Source organism: Mustela lutreola, chromosome 10 (assembly GCF_030435805.1).
Source record: "Mustela lutreola isolate mMusLut2 chromosome 10, mMusLut2.pri, whole genome shotgun sequence".
In the NCBI taxonomy this organism is placed as follows: Eukaryota; Metazoa; Chordata; class Mammalia; order Carnivora; family Mustelidae; genus Mustela; species Mustela lutreola.
The window spans coordinates 97856634-97877215 of NC_081299.1; the positions used below are offsets into that span (position 1 = coordinate 97856634).

At 36.7% G+C, this 20582-nt stretch overlaps 1 protein-coding gene across 2 annotated transcripts in view; it reads right to left on the minus strand.

The window, feature by feature from the left end:
- TRIM33 (tripartite motif containing 33) overlaps window positions 1-20582 on the minus strand; it is a 114357-nt gene that overhangs the window by 12538 nt on the left and 81237 nt on the right. For both annotated transcript variants that reach the window (XM_059135302.1, XM_059135301.1), the window contains exons 7-13: window positions 18714-18860; window positions 18125-18242; window positions 16431-16705; window positions 15446-15610; window positions 11174-11374; window positions 3733-3865; window positions 1950-2013 (exon numbers count right to left, since the gene is read on the minus strand). In XM_059135302.1, the coding sequence (XP_058991285.1) occupies window positions 1950-2013; window positions 3733-3865; window positions 11174-11374; window positions 15446-15610; window positions 16431-16705; window positions 18125-18242; window positions 18714-18860 (1103 nt within the window). The remainder of the gene's footprint in view (window positions 1-1949; window positions 2014-3732; window positions 3866-11173; window positions 11375-15445; window positions 15611-16430; window positions 16706-18124; window positions 18243-18713; window positions 18861-20582) is intronic.

Sequence of the window (20582 nt, forward strand, 5' to 3'; positions counted from 1 at the left end):
CCTGTGATCTCTGTCTGTCAAATAAATTTTAAAAAATTTAAAACGTGTATAAAACTTTCAGAAGACCCTAAAAACATTTTTATGGTGTGAGGCACTTATACTAAGTCATTAAAGAAATCCAGTAAATAACCATTTTCCCAGACTAGTTAATATAGAATGTTAGCAATTGTTTTTCTCTATAAAAGTAATTTCGATTCTTCTCTGCCCCCAAACTAATAAAGAAAACAGCATTAATAATAGTTCATGAAGCCTCCTGAAAGTAAACTCTATTTTAGCTTTTGAGGACAGGAAATTGGGAGAAGAGAATAACAAGTAGTCAACAACCCAGCATATCCTTATTTGAATCAACAAAATGATAGGTTAAGAGGACAGGTCTATGACTAATCAGTTCTATCTAGACCACAAAGCAAAACCACTGCCGAGAGAAGTGAGTAACTGCTAAGACTGTAGTGCTACTGAGAATGAATACCTTTTCACTCAATTACTCAAGTACTCAAAGTACTTTTCTTTTCAAAGTACTGATTATTTATTTAAGGTATAATTAAAAAGTCAAGCAAGTATTTAATAGCACTAGTCTTCAAAATGGACAAAAACCCAAATTAAAAAAAAAAAATGTAGCGTAAATCTTTCCTGCATCATACTAAGTTATTCAAACTAAAGTATAAAAGTCAGGCAACATTTACACACTGATTCTATCTTATGTCAATACACTCCAATATCATCCCATCTCTTAGCTATGTTCACCAAAAAGGCACAACAAACAACTCAGCAGCAGCTAGTGTCCCTAGTGCCCAGAAGACTGTCTCCAAGCACTATTTCCTCACTAATACAACCATTTCTAAGAAAAATGGTGGGCTCTAGGCCTGAGGCAGGAAATATGTTAAGACAAATCTGAAACATCATTTCAGAACAAGAAATAAGGAAGCTTTCTAAGACTTACTGGGGTTATTACCAAAGGCCTAGGAAGCCAAACTGAAAAAGCTCTGATAGGCCAAAGATTGAACAATATAACCCTTCAGTAAAAATAGCATCCTTAATAGTTAGTAATATATAAAATGTTTAAATATATGAGTTCAGGAGATAATAAAAACTCACTGGTCCCTGTTGGAAGGTGCTGGGAATCAACGATTATACAAACAGAAATAAAGAGAAAGAATCTCTTCGCCTGTCCTATAACCAAATAGCCAGTAACAAAAAAGTTTCTCTTTCTAGAGATATTCTAAATTGGTACACGAAAAGGAATAACACAATAATTAAAATACCACTATTTTTCAACTAGTTGGGAAAAAAAAAAAAAGAGCTAGGCAAAGATCAATTAATGGTGGCTGTCACAAACAAAAACCGCCAAATGTTAGGTGCCCCTGATGGACGTACATGCCACCATCAATGAAGTGTTCTTCTTGCCTCACCTTCCCCCTGATCAAAATTACCAACACTGAGGAAAAAAATAGCACATACTATATTTAAATGACAAGGTGGGGAAAACTCTGTATGGGAAACAATATATTTCTTCAACATATAAACAGATTTTGATGTCAATATATCTGCAGATAGCAATGGTTCAAAATAATCCAGACCAGGGAGGAATGTATGGGTACACAAAGGAGGCTATAACTTGGTAATTGTTGAAGCCAGGTGATAAGCGTAAGAGTTCAAGGTAATTTTCTACTTTTTAAAATACATGTTCAAAATTTTTCTTTCTTTCTTTTTTTTTTTTTTTAAATTTTATTTATTTATTTGACAGAGAGAAATCACAAGTAGATGGAGAGGCAGGCAGAGAGAGAGAGAGAGAGAGGGAAGCAGGCTCCCTGCTGAGCAGAGAGCCCAATGCGGGACTCGATCCCAGGACCCTGAGCCGAAGGCAGCGGCTTAACCCACTGAGCCACCCAGGCGCCCCTCAAAATTTTTCTTAAGGGGGAAAAAAAACTACTAATAATGTTAATACTCACCTGCCTCGACTGCCAGTACTAGAGGTACTAGGGGGTCTCACAGGTGTGTGAGAATTGGATAAACCTAGAAAATAATACATCAAAATGAGTATCAATGCAGATAAGAATATTCAGAATTCCACCTAGTATTTATAGAATTAAAGATGACTATAATGTAATTTAGCAATTCTTGGAAATCAGACCTAGGCTTAGTGTCAAAATCAGGGATGGCATGTATAACCCTTGGCAGGGCAGGCATCAACCATTTTCTGTCACCTGAGCCCAGACAGAATCCTCCTCAGAGCAACACTATCCAATCAATGAGAACTACCAAGTCAAGAGAAAGCTATGTGCCATCTTGCCACAAGCCATCTGGTAAATCTCCTACTTAGAGTCCCAGTAATTACTCATTCTTTTAGAAGTCCTGGATTAATTATATTAAACTTTAAAAATTCTACAACTAAAAATCATATTAATGGTGCATCTCATGAAAGACATCTAAATTTGAACTATTTTTACTCAAGAAATAATGAGGTGGTCTGTTTCAGTAAGAAGTAAGTTACATTTAATTGAAACCAAAAAAAATAAACCCCATAAGCACTTCTGCACTGTCAATCTGTTCAGAGTTGCTTTAATCATTCATTCATAAAAGGGTCAACAAAACAACCGGGTTTTGGAAGAGATTTGTATCTCATAGAGTTGATTAATCATAACTTTAATAGTTGCCAGTAAATTTAAGTTTTTGTTTTAAAATTGCAATTTGAAAATTTACTTTTCTTTCCTCAACTTTTTAATTTTTTCAATATCTTATAAGTCATAAATATGGGGTGAAACTAAAGAACTCTTCAACTGCCCATCTGTATCGTAAAATACAAGCAAATGCATCTACATACCTAGCAAAGAATGTGAAAACAGCTGGGGGTTGAGGGAGGGGTAATTAACAGCTCTGAACAGTGTATACTACAGATACATATATTACTTCAGTTAGCTGAAAACGGTCAACTGTATTTGAAGAAATATAGTTAGAAAGAGCCATCAAAAAAAAAGTATGATTTGAGTATATTAATTTGTGTATCAATTTGGCTAGAATTGATTTTTCGTCCAAACACCAGTCTAGATGTTACTGTGAAGGTATCTTTAGATGTGATTAACATTTTAATCACTTGAGTTTCTGCCTAAACCAATTAAGCTCCACAGTGTGCGTGGATCTCATCCAATCAGGTGAAGACCTTAAGAGAAAGGACTGAGGTCCCCAGAAGAAGAAATTCTGCCTCCAGACTCAAGCCTGTAACATTTACTTTGCCCTGGGTCTTCAGCCTGTTAACCTGCCCTATAGCTTGCCAGTCCTAACAATCCTGTGAGCCAATTTCTTAAAATCTCTCTCTACACACACACCCCTCCTATTGGTTCTGTTTTTCTGGAGAACCTAATACATATACAGTTGACCCTTAAACAATGTTAGAGTTAGGGGCATTGACCTACCCCCCAATTGTGCAAAAATCACATATAACTTTTGACTCCCTAAAAACTTTACTGATAAGCCTACTGTTGACCAGAAGCCTTAGGATAATATAAACAGTCAATTAACAGATATTTTGCATGGTATGTATATTACATTCTGTAATCTTACAGTAAAGCTAAAGAAAATGTTATTAAAAAAAACCGTAAGAAAGAGAAAATACACTTACAATAGTGCAATCTCTGAAAAGAATCCACGTATATGTGGACCTGTGCAGTTCAAACCCGTGTTTTTCAAGGGTCAGCTGTAACAAAAGAAACGAGCCAGTGCCTTTGATGGCTTTACCTGATGATCCTGGAGACAGGGCAGAGGGTCCTGGGGAGGGATTCATGGTGCTTGTAGGCTGTGGGGGTAGGTGACTGCCTGAGATGTATCTACTTAGTAGATTATCTAAACTACTTGAACCAGCATCTTCCAACTAAAAAGAAAGAATGAATGATAAATTTGCTTTGATTAAAGCAGAGGAGAAGTTATTAATTTCATTAGTATAACTGCTTATGTTTACAGTTACTAACAAACAGATCATTTGATCAAACTGGCTTACTTGTTGCTTTCTTAGCCTCTCCTGAGGACCCACATAGTTTATAAGTTTTTGTGAACAAAGTTATAATTAATACTTTTCAGCAAATACCTGGGGCAGTTCAAGACAAAACCTAACAATTCACTAAATCCTTCATGCTCTTCTATGAAAATAAAATCGCTTTGACACACTGACTCTTGCTTTTTCTCAAAGCTGATGAAGAACCCTATTTATCAGCATCCTTCTCCATCTGGTCTTCCTTTCTTTATTTCTTTATTTCAGGTGCCAGAATCACCACCTGAACAGAAATTTAATCACGTCAGTGCCTAACCTGAACACTTTAAGAAACACGTGGGGTGCCTGGGTGGCACAGTGGGCTGAGACTCTGTCTTCAGCTCGGGTCATGATTTCAGGGTCCTGGGATCAAGCCCCACAATGAGTTCTCTGCTCAGCAGGGAGCCTGCTTCCCCCCACCTTCTGCCTGCCTCCCTGCCTGCTTGTGATCTGTTAAATAAATAAATAAAATCTTTTTAAAAATAAAGTAAATAAAAAATAAAAAACAGAAAGATTTTAGACTCAAATTAAGGCCCTCAGCCTGGGATATAATGCCCCCTTATAACCTGGGGCAGCCCACAGAAGAACTGAGCCGTTTTCTCACTTACAGGCAAAGTGGTAGGTTAAAGCCAGAGGACCAAGCATCCTAAACATCAGCTTCCTCTTTAAAACCTCCCACTACACTGAAGAACTGTAATGATGAAATAGGAAATATTTATGCAAGAAATAGTAAATACTATTTAATTATGAAAATTACCTTAGGAAAAATTTTACACTACTCCTTAAGAGACGGTCAAACTACTCCTAAATAATGCCAATCTTGAATATGGTCTAACTTGTGCCCATACTTGCCCCTTTAAGCTTCTCTCCCACTAAAAGCAGATTTCCTTTTATGCAAATCTACTTCTTATTCAAGACAGAAAACTGAACACATACATTTACTTTTTGCTCTCCTTTCCTCTCAAAATTACACTGATTTCATGGTTATAAAAACAGGAAAGGATGTCATCAAAGTGGAAACTATAAAGAAAATTATAGAAATATAGCAAGGTAGAACTGGATTGATAGAAAAATGATTGAAATAAAGTAGGTCACAATATATCACAGGCAAGGGAGGACTCCTCTGAAAAGTAAATAAGCCTTTCTCATTAAAGCCCTTAAAACCCCTCATGTTAGGGGTGCCTGGGTGGCTCAGTGGGTTAAGCCGCTGCCTTCGGCTCAGGTCATGATCTCAGGGTCCTGGGATCGAGTCCCACACAGGGCTCTCTGCTCAGCAGGGAGCCTGCTTCCCTCTATCTCTCTCTCTGCCTGCCTCTCCATCTACTTGTGATCTCTCTCTGTCAAATAAATAAATAAAATCTTAAAAAAAAAAAAAAACCCTCATGTTAGAAACATAAAGGGCTGAAGGTAATAGCAGGCAGTGAGCTCATTGGAGGGCAATTAAGGAATATCAGGAGTTGTGCCTGGCTGGTGATCACAGCTGTTGGCCAAGAATTCACTTGTAAGCTATAACTATAGGAAAATTCCTAGCTGCAACTAATCAAGTGGAGGGTTTCTAAAGAGGGGGAGCTCCTAATATGGGCCACAGATGGAAGCTGGACAATGTCACACCTAAACACAAAGGAGAAGGGGATGATTTAAAACAGACATGAGGGGCACCTGGGTAGAGCCTCTGCCTTCGACTCAGGTCATGGTCTCAGGGTCCTGGAATTAAGGCCTGCATTGGGCTCTCTGCCTGCTTCCCCCCACCTCTCTCCCTACTTGTGATCTCTGTCGAATAAAAAAAATCTTAAAAAAAAAAAAAAGACATGAAAGTCCCAGGTTACCTAGAACTCTATCACCAGTTCCTATACTTTACCTGCAATTTGTATCTCTGGCCAGATAGATAGGCCTAAGGCAAGAAGAGTGGACAGATTCTGAAGAGGCAAACTGGAAGTACGTAAAAGGGCCCCCATGACATCACTTCAGCCCCCAATAAGGAAATGCTAGCTGACACATTCACTCCCAGGTTTCACTAGACATGGGTAAAGAGTCAGCATTAATAAAGTTATAAGTCTAACTAGAAAAAAAAATTCTAACTGGAAAAACATTAATTCACTTATTGATTAATTCAATGTTCTTTGAACATGTGTTATATAACTAACTTCTATGAACTAAAAGGAAAAAGACAAGCCAGAGAAGAAATACAAATCATCACTGAACCTAAGAAAAGGCAACCGTGCAAACAAATAAAAGAAATCAAGAATATTGTTTTACCTATCAAACTGGTAAAGATGGGGAGAAAAGACTGATTCATTTAGTTAGTACTAAGAGCACAGTGCAGAAATAGGTTCCCCACAACATTTAAGTTTACATATGAATATCAGAAATACATAGTTTCCCCAAAACTTCATAATATCCAATACAGTATCCAGATAAATAGTTACTACATATGCCAAATACGAAAAATTCTTTATAAAGAATAAACCATTAGAATATATATCTATCAGGGCACCTGGGTGGCTCAGTCAGTTAAGCATCCAACTCTTGATTATGGCAAGGGTCATGACCTCAGGGTCTCGGAATTGAGTCCTCTGTCAGGCTCTGCACTTAGTTTGGAGTCTGCTTAAGATTTTCTCTCCCTTTCCCTCTGCTCCCTCCAACCCACTCACACACACTTTCTCTCAATACAATCTTTAAAAAAAAAAGAACATTAGATCTATTTATTATAATGTAATCTGAACAGAATCTAATATTCGTTTATGAATTCAAAACATATTCGGGTTCATTATCTATCACCTCAAGGTATAAATTACAAACATTCATTATCACTATGCTGGAAATGGACAGTAGAGCAAAATAAAATACAAGTTACATTGAGAGAATTCTACTTAGATCAACTTCTAATCCTGGATGGCTGTCATGACTACTATATTAAGGTAAATCAACAAATATCCAAAACTGCCTTTGAATTTACTTCTGAGTTGCATTACATAGTTAATGCTACCTTGTCTACTTCCTGTGTAGCCTCCACCAGGCTTCTTACTACTACACCATGGCAACTATGGGATAGGAGAGAAAGTCAGTGATTCTTTTTTTTTTTTTTTTAAAGATTTTTAAAATTTATTTATTTGACAGAGATCACAAGTAGCCAGAGAGGCAGGCAGAGAGAGAGGGAGGGAAGCAGGCTCCCCACATGAGCAGGACCCTGGGATCATGACTGAGCCGAAGGCAGAGGCCTTAACCCTCTGAGCCACCCAGGCGCCCCGAAAGTAAGTGATTCTTAAAGAGAGGACAGGTTTCTTTCCCTTTCTGTTCTTGGTTCGTTTAGTTAACTACTTCCTACTATAGCTGTGCTTTCATGGTAACCACCTCTACTTTTAAAAGTACATGACAGTAACAGGTGTTGGTAAGAATGTGTAGAAACTGAAATCCTCACACACTGTTGGTGGGAACGTAAAATGGTGCATCCACTGTGGAAAAGTTTGGCAGTTCCTCAAAAACTTACACAATATAAGACACAGTAATTTCACTCCTAGAAATTTACCACAGAGAACCAAAAACCTGTGCTCATACAAAAACCTGTATAAATAAGTTCATAGCATTATTCCTTACCAGCCAAAAGTGGAAACCCAAATGCCCACAACTGATGAGCCCATGAACAAATGTGGCATATCTATACAATACAATACTCACCCATACAATACTCCTTTTTATGGGTGAGTATTCACCCATAAAAAGGAATTAATAAGTACTGATGCAGGTTACAACAAGGATGGACCTATAAAACACTGCTAAGTGAAAGAAGCCAGACACAAAAGGCCATATATTATATAATTCCACACATGCAAAATGTCTAGAAGAGGCAAAACCATAGAAACATAAAGTAAATTAATGGTTTCCGGAGACTGGGAAAGAGGGAAATGTGATTGCTAATGGACAGTCTTTTGGGGTAATAAAAATGTTATAGAAGTAGTGGTAATGGTTCACAATCTTGTACATATACTAAAAATGTTGAATTGCTTATTTTTAAAAATTGGACTTTCTGGTATCTGAATTATATCTCAATTTTTAAAAGTAGGTGATGGGACACCTGGGTGGCTCAGTGGGTTTAGCCTCTGCCTTCAGCTCAGGTCATGGTCTTGGGAGTCCTGAGATCGAGCCCTGCATCAGGCTCTCTGCTCAGCGGGGAGCCTGCTTCCCCCACTGCCTCTCTGCCTACTTGTGATCTCTCTCTGTCAAATAAAATAAAATCTTTAATAAAAAAAAAAGTAGATGATAAAAAGAAAGTCTGATTATGATGCCCAGCTTTTCAAAGATATGTAGCATCTATATTTCCTCCATCTGGTCTCTGTCAGAAAGCACCAAACCAAGGTCAAAACAGCCTAGCAAATTATGTTAAATAAGACAATAGCAAACCTCTTTTCCTTTTGAAAGTTTCTTAAGACCTGGAACCAAGTTTTATTTATCTTCTTATTCTCAATCACCAAGGACTTTAGCATATATTAAGTACTTAGCAAAACTTGAATGATTCTTTTAACACTATACATACCTCTCTCTAGTTGCTCCAAACCTCTCAATACTAAACCTTTCCAGGCCTACAATCAGGACTGTATCAGGATGGATAGTGGGGAGAAAACCAAACTTGTAATGTCAAGTCTGAGCTTTGAATTCCAACTTTTCCATGTAGTGGGTGACTAGTCACTAACCTTTCTTACTCTCATCCATAAAATAGGGGTATCACATTACCACGAGATGATTTTACATAAAAAACTGATATACTGCCTATGAAAATGCTTTGTAAGCTGTAAGCTCATGACTTAGAAATTTTACTTGAGGGGTGCCTGGGTGGCTCAGTCAGTTAAGCATCTGTCTCTTCATTTCGGCTCAGGTCATGATCCCAGGGTTGTGGGATAGAGCCCTGCTTCAGTTTCCATGCTCAGCAAGGAGTCTGTCTGAGATGCTTTCCCTCTGCCCCTCCCCCTGCTCGTGCGTGCACTCTCTCTTTCAAATTAATAAATCTTAAAAATAGAAATTCCACTTTTTATAGATATATTCTTAAATTTCCCATTCTATATTGTCCAGTCCTTTCAGCACCAATACAACTTCCATTCACTCAGCCAAAAAAGATGTCTCCTAATATTAGGGAAACAATGAGATTTAAAGAATTCACCATGAACTAGTGATTTTGAAGCAATTTTAAAGTTAAAGAAACATCCTTTAAAACTCTTATAAAATCCATTAAATACATAAAAATATTAAAATGCAATCAAGGGCCCCAGTGTCTTATCAATTTCACTGCTTCTTGCTCCCCTGGTGACCCTTGACTCTGAATAACTCATACAATGCATGTGAGGATGACTCAGTATAACTTCAAAGACTATATTTAAATTTATAAACAAAATGCTGTTTGTCAAGTCATTGCCTTGGCTTGATGCGAACAAGCAGTCTGGTGTGCCTACTCCTAGCACCTCAGTGCTTCCACCCGCCCCGCCCACAAGCCAATCTACCAACTTGAACAAGTATTTTGACGAGCACAAGGAGTACTGGCATGTCATGTTACCCAGAGAACTTTCCAAACAAGTACCCAAAACCCATCTGATGTCTGAAGGGAAGTGGAAGAGACCTGGTGTCCAACAGAGTCTAAGTTGGGTTCATTACACAACCCATAAGCCAGAATCACGGACTGTTCTCTTAAATGACCTCTTCCAAAATATCAACAAAAATGAAGTATATCTGGGGATCATGAATTAAACTTTTTCAAATTTACTATATATGTGTTGTAAGGTAGTATTCAGTGAATATCTAAAAATGTACAAATCATTCATCCATAACTGTGCATGAGTTGTACTCTCAGCAATGGAGCTCAGTTAAATGCAACTGGAATTAAGTTACAATAAGGTGGTTTTTGTTTTTGTTTTTGAATTTTTTTTTAAAGTAACTTCTATACCCAATGTAGGGTTTAACTCACAAACCTAAGACCACTGATGGAGCCAGCCAAGTGTTTAAGATAGATTTCTTCTAGTCAGTTTTTCTCTTATTAATAAGTGCCTGTTTGACTTTGTCTATTATTTTTGTATTAAATAGTTTGTGTGCTGCATCCAAAATAAATAAATAATATATATGTATTATTTATTCGCGAGCAAGGAAGTAAGCATGTAGGGGGGAGGGGCAGAGGGAGAGTTCCAACCAGGCTTTACGCTCGGCACAGAGCCTGACACGGGCCCATGAGTTCACAACCTGAGCCAAAGTCAAGAGTCAGTGCTTAACAACTGGACCACCCAGGTGCCCCCACCAAAAAAATTTTTAATAAAATGCTTCTAGGGTGCCTGGTGGCTCAGTCGGTTAATCAGCTGCCTTCAGCTCAGGTAATGATCCCAGGGTTCTGGGATCGAGCCCTGCGTCTGGCTCACTGCTCAGCAGCAAACCTGCTTCCTCTCCCACTCCCCCTGCTTGTGTTTCTTCTCTCTCACTGTGTCTCTCTTTGTCAAATAAATAAATAAAATCTTAAAAAAATAAAAAAAAAATGCTTTTAATTCAAATGAATTCATGAAATTTCAGAAGGTACTACAAGATATTTTTCTTCAGGAAAATGCTACAGGTGAAAGGGACAGAGGCTTTTTTATCCTCTACTTTTCAGTATCGCTTTCTCTCTCATTATGCACCACCCTCCACCAAAGTGCCTAATTTCTAGACTTTCCAACTTCTTCCTTTCTTAGTCCAACCTGTTTGCACAAGGGGTACACCATCCCTTTTAGACTTAACAGAAGACTGGCAAATACATGACCACATTTTGGTCCTGCATGTCCTCTCTGGATCCAAAGTTGTAGACCGAGTACTTTGTCTAACACAAGGTTTGTCTGTTGGCAAGTGGCAGAAAGATTAACAAAGCCAGTATCTTAAAACTTTAAAATACTGAGGCATGCTGGTTTTAGCATATATAAGTTTTAAAAATCAAATATTATATTCTACTCTTTGGAAATTTCAAAACACGTTTCTCCTGAAAAATGAAAGGGGAAAGGAGAAAGGAAAGAGGAAAGGGAAGAGGGAAGGAAGAGGGAAGAGGGAAGGGAAAGGAAGGGAAGGGAAGGGAAGGAAAAGAAAGAAAAGATATACCCTTGGCTCCTTAATTAACATGAGGTTTTAAATCCCTCATTCGACTTAGATACAAACCTGTATGGGTGGAATATCTGGCAGTGATGGAAGGTTTTCAGGATTGGTAACTGAGGGGATTAGCTCTATTGCTGTAACAGACGGGCTGGTAGGACCTCGATTTGCATTTGCCATGGTTGCGGTAGTAGGGCTGGTCGGATTGATTGTGGTGTTGTGCACCGACACAACAGGAAAGGGTCCAGCATGCCCTGGGTTTGAGTGCTGTTAAGAAAAAAGATGTTATCATTAAATGATCTGCCAAGATATCCTAATATGAACTATACCTTCACAACACTTTTTAGTTTAGGGAAGATTCACAAATGTTTGACACCTGTGACTGAGAAACAAAAGTAAACACTATCTTAACAATAGCCAAGACACAGAAGCAAACTGTGTCCATGCACAGATGAATGGACAAGGAAGGCGTGGTATGTATGTGGGTCTGGCCATGTATAAAATGTGTATGAGTGTGTTTGTATACAGAGTATTATTCAGCCATAAAAAAAGAGGCAATCATTTGCCACAGCACGGATGGACCCTGAAAGCATCATGCTAAGTAAAATAAGACAGAGGAAGACAAATACTATATGATCTCATTTATATGTGGAATCTTAAAACAAAGCAATTGCACAGAAAAACAATTCAGATTTGTGGTTTCCAAAGGCAGAGGATGGGAGAAGGGGGAACTGAAAGTGGTCAATGGGAAAAGTACAAACTTCCATTTGAGATAAAAAGTTCTATGGATGTGACATATACAATACAACCATAGTTTTAACACTGTTGTATGATATACAGGAAAGCTGTTAAAAGTAAATCCTAAAAAAGATGTGGTACGTGTGTACACACACACACACACACACACACACACACACACACACACTACTCAGCCATCAAAAAGAGTTAAATCTTGCTATTTGCAATGATGTGGGTAGAGCTAGAGTCATATTATCCTAAGCAAAATCAGTCAGATAAAGACAAATGCCATGTGATTTCACTCATGTAGAATTTAAGAAACAAAACAGATGAACATATGGAAGGGGGGGGAAGAATAGAAAAAAAAGAGAGAGAGGGAAACAAATCAGAAGAGACTCTTTAAAGACAGAGAACAAACTAAGGGTGGAGAAGGGGGGTGGGAGGGAGGTGGGCTAGGTGGGTGATAGGCATTAGAGGGTACATACAACAACACTGGGTGTTGTATGTAAGTGATAAATCACTGAATTCTACTCCTGAAACCAATATTGCATTGTATATTATCTAACTAGAATTTAAATGAAAAACATGAAAAGAAAACAATAAATCCTATGAGTTATTATAAGGAGGAAAAAAATTTGTTTCTCTTTTTATTTAACTATTTATCTATTTAACTGTTTATCTATATAACATGATGGATGTTAGCAGAAGCTATTGTGGCAATCATTTCACAATATATGTAAAATCAAACCATTATGCTGTAAGCCTTTATACAGTGATATATGTTGATAATTAATCAATAAAACTGGAAAAAAAGAGTAAGCCTTCTCCAACTTATTCCCCCCAAAAAAGATCAGAATTCAAACTTGGGCTTTTCATTTTCCTACTCATTTTTGTGTAGTTGTTAGGAAAAAGCAGACTTGCCAATAACTTTCCACCTGTCAACCTGGTGATAGAATGTTATAGAATGTTAGTGATAGAATGCTGGTAATATAATGTTAATTCAGAACAAAACTAAAGATAAATAGATCACCTGAAAGCCCCCAGAGGTTTCAAACATCACACCAGGAAAGCCACTGCTCTATTTATATTCTTCTTTGACACTTTTGTCTTTTTAAAAATAAAAATAATTGTGAAAAACTACTGTGCACTGTATAACTGATAAGGTAAGAAAAAACAATGAATGTATAAATAGAAATATGACACCAATTCCCGACTGTAATACTCTGTGACTTTAGGTACATCACATCTCAGTAATTTAGAAATGTGGCTAATACCTCATTTGTCTCATTGTGAAGAACCATTAGGAGGACCATCTTTCAGGTTAACATAGACAAAAGAATCTTTGGGAAACAAATTACACATGTATCAATAAATCATTAGAAATTTAAACACAAAATTCTAACATCCAGTGATTTCTGTAGGAGCCCTGAAGCCTGATTCCGTAGCTTCTGCACTCTTCCAAAGGGTGTACCTGTCTCCTGATAATACTTGAGGGTTTTCCACATACTAATGGGTACATGGGTATGTTAACATCTTTAAGGAAACTAATGTCCATTTCTTCAACCTTCGTAAGTATTTTTTCCCTAAAGAAAACCTGATTTCCCTAGGAATGTGCCAGATTCTACAGGTTCTCATCCTCTACTTCTTTCATAATTACCCTTCTCCCCCAAACCTCAAAACAGCATACCTCCGACCCAATCCTAATCTTATCTAGCATATGCTCTGGGGCAGAAAATAACTGCTATGAGTGTCAAACTGATGAAAACGTGCACCCAGCTCAAAAACCTGGTAACAGATCTGTAAGTGGGTTCTGATACCGGATGATCAACAAAAACCAAAGATATGAAGAAACTGTCAAATGATAAAAAAAGATTTATGAAAGTACTAAAAGCTAAAAAAAAAAAAAGAAAAAAGAAAGTACTAAAAGCTCATTTTGAATTTGTTTATAACCCACAAAAGTTCAAACAACTGAGGAAAATAAGAAAATTCTTTTAATTACCAGATATAGGCTTTTGTGAACAAATTTCCTGAGGATCATGAGAAAACAAAACCAGAAAAAAACAGTAATGAAAATTAATGTTGAATTCTAACTTACTCTAAAAGTGACAGACATGCAAGTATATATAAATGAATAGGAAATTACTGTTGCTGGAAATTTAAGAATTTTTAAAATTGAGAGACATTTTTCCCACAGAAAACTGCAACTAACTGATTTGTAAGCCTATCAAACGCAAGTACATTAAGATAAAATTCTGTAGAAAAAATAGAAGAGCAATTCAAGTCCAAGGAGAAAAGACAATAAAATTTTGATTTCAAAAAAGAGCTTGCTGGGCGCCTGGGTTGCTTGGTGGGTTAAAGCCTCTGCCTTCAGCTCAGGTCGTGATCCCGAGATCCTGGGATCGAGCCCCACGTTGGGCTCTCTGCTCAGCAGGGAGCCTGCTTCCCTTCCTCTGTCTCTCTGCCTGCCTCTCTGCCTTCTTCTGATCTCTGTCAAATAAATAAATCTTTAAAAGAAACAAAACAAAACAAAACAAAAAAGAGCTTGCTACAGTATTTGGGATTCTAGTGGATTGGTTTATAAGAATGATACAAAGGTTTTACTTTATAAAGTCAATATTTACAATATGCCAGAAAATACGTCCTCAGCAACCATTTAAACTTAAGCTTATAACAGAACTTTAAAATGCCAACTGTAAACGTGAAGGAGTACTTATTTTTCAAGTCTTTCCAGAGGTACTTGGGCCTAAAAGTTGAAGGACCACTGCTCTGAGACTGTTTATCCAACTGAGACTGTTTATACAACTTTAGTATACAGATTAATCTGAGAGTTAAATAAAAATATACTATTTCTAAGTATTCTGCCCTTAGAAATTCTGCTTCAGTAACTATGGTTCAGAATCTATTTCTGACAATAACCCCTGCCATTCTGATGGTCATTAAAGGATGCTTTGAGAAATATCACTATAACATTATAAAATTAACTTTATTCTTTTATAACTAGAAATCACATGTAAAAGTAGCCTGATTTTATAATCCTAACTTCTATTCGAATATAACCTGCTCTTCAGGCAAAAATTAGAAAACATGTTTCTAAATACATTTATTTTTAAGAGTAGGCACATCTATATCCTTAAAAGAAAAATATGCAAAGAGAAGGAGGGAGGATTAAATAATTAAATAACATATAGCATAGCTCTATTGTTTTCAAAGTCCCTTTTATAGATTAGGTTCCAAATACCACATTAAAACATTAGAAGAACAATTTCAGGACACTGAGGTTCTAATCCTGACTTTACCATTACCCCTTGTGATTATAGATAAATAGCTCCTTTGTTTTTTACTTCTGTAAAATGAATTGGTTAGACTAGATTAGAGGTTCTTAACCCACAGTATATAATGAGTTGAATACCATTAAATAAACTCTTAAAACTGAATTCATGTATATGTGTATTTTTCTGGGACAAGAAGATACACAGCATCAATCAAATTCTCAAAGGTATCAATGGCCACACAGCAACCCCCACCCCCAACTGATTAAGAAGCATGACGTCTTTTAGTTTGAAAATTGTATGATTCTTACAAATGTAACTCTAGGCATACTTGTCTTTGGAGGTGTGGCTGCATCATGGAATACTGAGGGCCGCTGTGCCTGGGTATCCCTGGTATTCGGGCAGCATTCTGAGCCAATCTCATCTGATGGGCTTGGAAAGCTCCACAGTTCATGTTGCTTCTTTGCATTGTTTGCACACTGATCAATCTTGGAGGCTACAAAAGGCAGAAATTGCATTTATGTCATAATATTTTTTATAAATTTACTTTTCAATTATAAAATGTTATGGTAAAAATCATTCAGTCAGGACAGAAGGGCATAAAGTAAAAAGTGTGTCACATTCGCCCCATCTCTAGCCCCAATCCCTTCCTCTCAGTATATGTGTGTGTGTGTATTTAAAGCCCATTAACATTAACTTATCCAACCCTGGATTAATGGTTTTGATTTGGATGGGGAAGGGAAGATCAGGAGAGATACAGGGATGCAAATGATTTGAACAAATACCTAAAGAATTTATCAGATTGGGGTGCCTGGGTGGCTCAGTCGGCTAGGCATCTGACTCTTGATTTCAGCTCAGGTTGTGATCCCAGGGCCGTGGGATCAAGCCCTATGTGGGACTCCACATTCAGTGTGGCATCTGCTCCAGATTCCCTCTCCCCTAACTCCTTCTTAAATAAATAAGTAAGTAGGTAAGTAAGTAAGAATTTATCAGATCCTAGGCAAAAGCTATCTGGCCTTCTGGCCCAAAACCACATATGAAAAACAAAAAGTATCTGGTCTGGAGGAATAAAATCTTTTGCTCCTCCATAGTACTAGTGAATTAATTTCGTTTCCCATGGTAAGTATTTTATTTAACACCTTTTCTCACATCTTCCCCAAATCCCTGCCAAACCCAGAGCAAATATTTAAACTCTAACCATTGAGCTCTGTCCATGTTAGTAACATTGAAATGTGTAATGCATCCTTACAGGACAGAGTGTAATCTTGAGGCCTTCATAATTTTTGCCAATCATGCCATGATGTGATAATACTCACCTGTTGCTGTAACATCTGTGGGGCTGCTTGTCTAGGGTGCTGCTGTGTTGTGGTTGTGGTTGTTGATACAGGTGCAGGAGGCTGCTGCATTCTCATCTGTTGCAACTGCTGATGTTTCTGTGCATATACTTGCTGTTGCATGTGCTGGAGTCGAAGCTGTGCTAAGTTAATCTGTCCAGGGGTTTTACTAATGTGGTTTGTCCCTGGAGGAACTTGCCCAACTACAACATTAGGAGTATAACCAGGAGCTGGTTTACTCTCTATTACTAGATTACCTGAAGGATTTAAAAAATGAGAATAATTTGCATATAAATGATTAAATCATCTACTTTGTGGATTAGTCACTATCTTTTCCTCTCTCCTTTGACAACTATCAGCACTCAAAGCTTCTGACAGTACAGCAGAGATGGGAGCTAGGTTTAAAGATAATAAAAATCAGAAACAGTCCAAAGACAAACAATTGACTTTTGATTCTTCAGAATAAATTATATTACCTGCCCTTATTCTTTATTTACATTTACACACAAGCATAGAAATTTAAAAATCTGAAAGAGGTATCTGCAGAAGAGGCCCATTCAGTCAGTCAAAATCAAGTCTCCCAGACTGACTCAAGGATACCTAAGATTGCTAATGCTGATGCCATCTGCCTTTGAACTGCCACAGCCTGCAGGGCAGAGTATGACACCGCTCCAAAACTGTCTGCGGAAACATGGAATGTTTTAACCACTTACGTCTCTAAAAATGAACATTTTCCTTGTCTCTCACAAAGCCCACTGTTTTCTAAGAACAGAAAGCAAATTTTAGGAATGTCTGATATAAGGCAGAGTTGGCAAACCTTTCCTTTAATGAGTCAGATATTTTAGGTCTTGCAGGCCATATAAGATCTACCCTATGTTCTTTCATTCTCATTTGTTTTTACAACCCTTTAAAATGTTTGTTTAAAGTCTGTTTAAAAAACAAAATTGGCTACCATGCCACACAAAAATGGTTTGCCAATGCCTGATCTACGGCTATAACCAAATTTTAATGTACATAAAGACTACATTTTTACAGAAATTAATCCACCTCTGCTTTTATAACTTCCAATGGTGAGGACCTATGCTGAAAGTGAGTTTACTCAATCTGTAGACAATTCTAACTGTTGGGAAGTTTTTCGCCTTTGTTGTAAATTGAGCTATTTGTCTGTCTCCCTGTAACCCTCACCTACGGTCAGGAGGTCCACACTGTGAAGTAACAAGAGTAAAGTCCATTTCTCTTTCATGTGGAAAAGAGCCACTCATATCTTTCAAACCTTCCTCAGTATATGACTTTCTGACACATCAGCATCCTGGAAGTCCTCCTCTAGTGGACAATTTGGTACAATTAATATGCAAACTACTAAACATCTAATAAATTCCTCCAGAGAATGAAGCCCCGTTTGCTAAGTTTTCGACATAAAATAGTCATTATCAATTTTAAAAGATGTGAAGGAAACGTTAGCAATGATACACATTATTAAAATCTACACATAGGAGATTCTCAACATCCTTATAGATGTCATGAACATAGCTCAAGTTGAGTTTCCAATGAGGAACATATTTTCCAAGAAATTTACAGGTTAGAGTGAAGCTTTAAGTATTTAAAATTTGCTTGAGATGTTTTCTCCTCCTAATTCACTGTTCCCAGTTACATTCATAAAGCTAATTATTTCTCACCTAAATTGACTACATTCTTTGCCCAGAAGGTGGGATCACAATGGAAACGAATTGCTCCATTAGCAGCAGGCACAGGATCACACCGTGCTTTCAAAATATGGCGCAATTGAAAAGTAATCTTAAAGGGAAAAAATTCACATTAGTCTTAAAAATTATAAGTATCACAAAAACATAAATGATAAAGACATAAAAAGCTCATGTAGCCCCGTAATGTCAATCTCAGATGAGACTGTATGTGTTTAAAAGACTAACTATATAAGCAATCAAATGCACATGCTTGAACTTCTGATATTTCTAGTGATAAACTACATTATGATACAAAGTATCTTCAGGTCAGTGAATACTGTATGATTCCATTCATATGCAATTCTAGAAAATAAAAGAAATCAGACTAGTGGTTGCCTAGGGTTAGGAGTAGAGGGGAATAAGGAAACTTTTGTGGGTGGTGGAATTTTTCTGTATCTTAACATGGTGGTGGTTACACTTGCAAAAATACAAAATCTATACTTCATACAAGTGCAGTTCCCTGAAGGAAATGCCTTAATAAGTCAACTTAAAGACCATAAATATACTATACTATGTGTCTCACCAGTCGCTTGCTGTACAGTAGTGCTGTGCTGCTGCCACTCGCAATTGCCCAGTTTGTAAAGTTCATAACGTGCTTCACCTGCCGGGAAAGGCCTGTAATGTCGTTCTGCTGCTGCAGTAACTTCATCTGTCTTTCTTTTGTAACGTTCTGAAACAAAACAAAAATTCAATGAAAAATTCTATGTGAAAAATTCAACTCACAATTTTTATTGCAAAGGAACAGAATACCTACATTACTTTTTAAAATTAGGATAAGTTGACAAGCACCTCATTATTTAATGAGTCTCTGATCCAAAAAAAAAAAAAAAAAAAAAAAAAAAAAAAAAAAAAAATTCACTAAAAAAAGCAGACCTAAAACTTAAGTTCTCTAAGCTAACAAGGGACATTCCATATACAGATATTAATGTTAGTTGATGTCTCTCTTTTCCTTCAGAAGATAAAAATGTCCTTATTAAAAACAGTATCTATTAGGCTGATGCAATACACAGAATCTATGGCATAATGAGCTGACCTTTAGAAATATGATACACTCAACTCTACTTTTCAGACGAAAGAAAATTTTGTGTTGCAAGTGCCATCTACTGGTGCATCATGAAACTGGAGTTAAAATCTCTTCCTTTAAATACTTAAGACAAAATGAGAAACTAATTCGAAAGTTCTAAGAGCAGAGTTAGCGAAACTTTTAAAATGACAAAAGTTCATAAAAGAACAAGAAAGTGAGTAAGAGTTGAAGGACGAGTTCGGGGGGAAATGCTGCAAAGTAAAGTTAAACTATCTGGGAACAAAACTCATAGAAGCAACAGGTGATGTTCTATATACACTCTGACATTTGGCATGCCAAACAACATATCTACTTGGTACTTAGCCTTTTCTTAATGCCTCAAGTTGATTTACTGGACAATTTTTTTTCCCTAAGAAAACAAATTGCTCATTTTGTAATGTAAAACAGGTGACAAAAGTATTCAACTGATAGTAGCTTGATTCACAACTTCCCTGGAAATTATCCCTTTTACAAAGCTTAGGAAAACCTCTATTTTAAAGTTTAAGAACGTTATTACACTAGGAAACATCTATTGTTTAAATTCAGCATATTAGGAGTATTTGGCAGATTTATCACTTGGTATTTCTGTATATTTTAGTATTAAGAGGCATCTTTTCACTCAAAAATTCTTGAAACAGTTTAAGAACATTACTTTAGACCTATACTTAAAATGTACTTGCAGTAACTTAAAAGGCTATCAAAAACAGTTGCTGCTCAATACTCTCCATTCACAGTCCTTTTGAAAACAAAAATCTAACAGTTAAATGCATCAGCTGGATGTACAATAGGAAAGAGACCTCCAATTTTAAGAGTATGTGTGAGAGTACTTTTAATCTCACAACTGTGTCTCAATAAAAAAAAAAATGTATTTCAAAAGACAAAATTCAGAAATAACACTGCCAACATAATTTCTTTCATTTCTATTTAACTATGTGTCTAATATTTCTACAATGGTCTGTGAAGGAATGAAACAGACAAAAAAAATACTGTGGAAAATTTGAGGTTAATAGTAATGGAAGTAAAAAAACCAAATACATAGTTTAAATTGCTACCATTTAATGGTGCAGAAAACACAAACCTGTATCATCTAATCCTACTACAGAGCACCAAATTTCGAAAACCAATCAACTCTGTTCAGTAGAGGGGATGCTTTGTTCAAGACTTAATTTGGATTTCACAAATTGACTGAATTCTTATCTAAAAATTTGTATCTACATATTAATCTCTAAATATGCAACACAAATACAGTACAACAAAATTATCATTAAGTTTAAAGTTTATAAATTTCAAAATGAGCACCATTTTTAGCAAAACTGTGGAATATTTTTA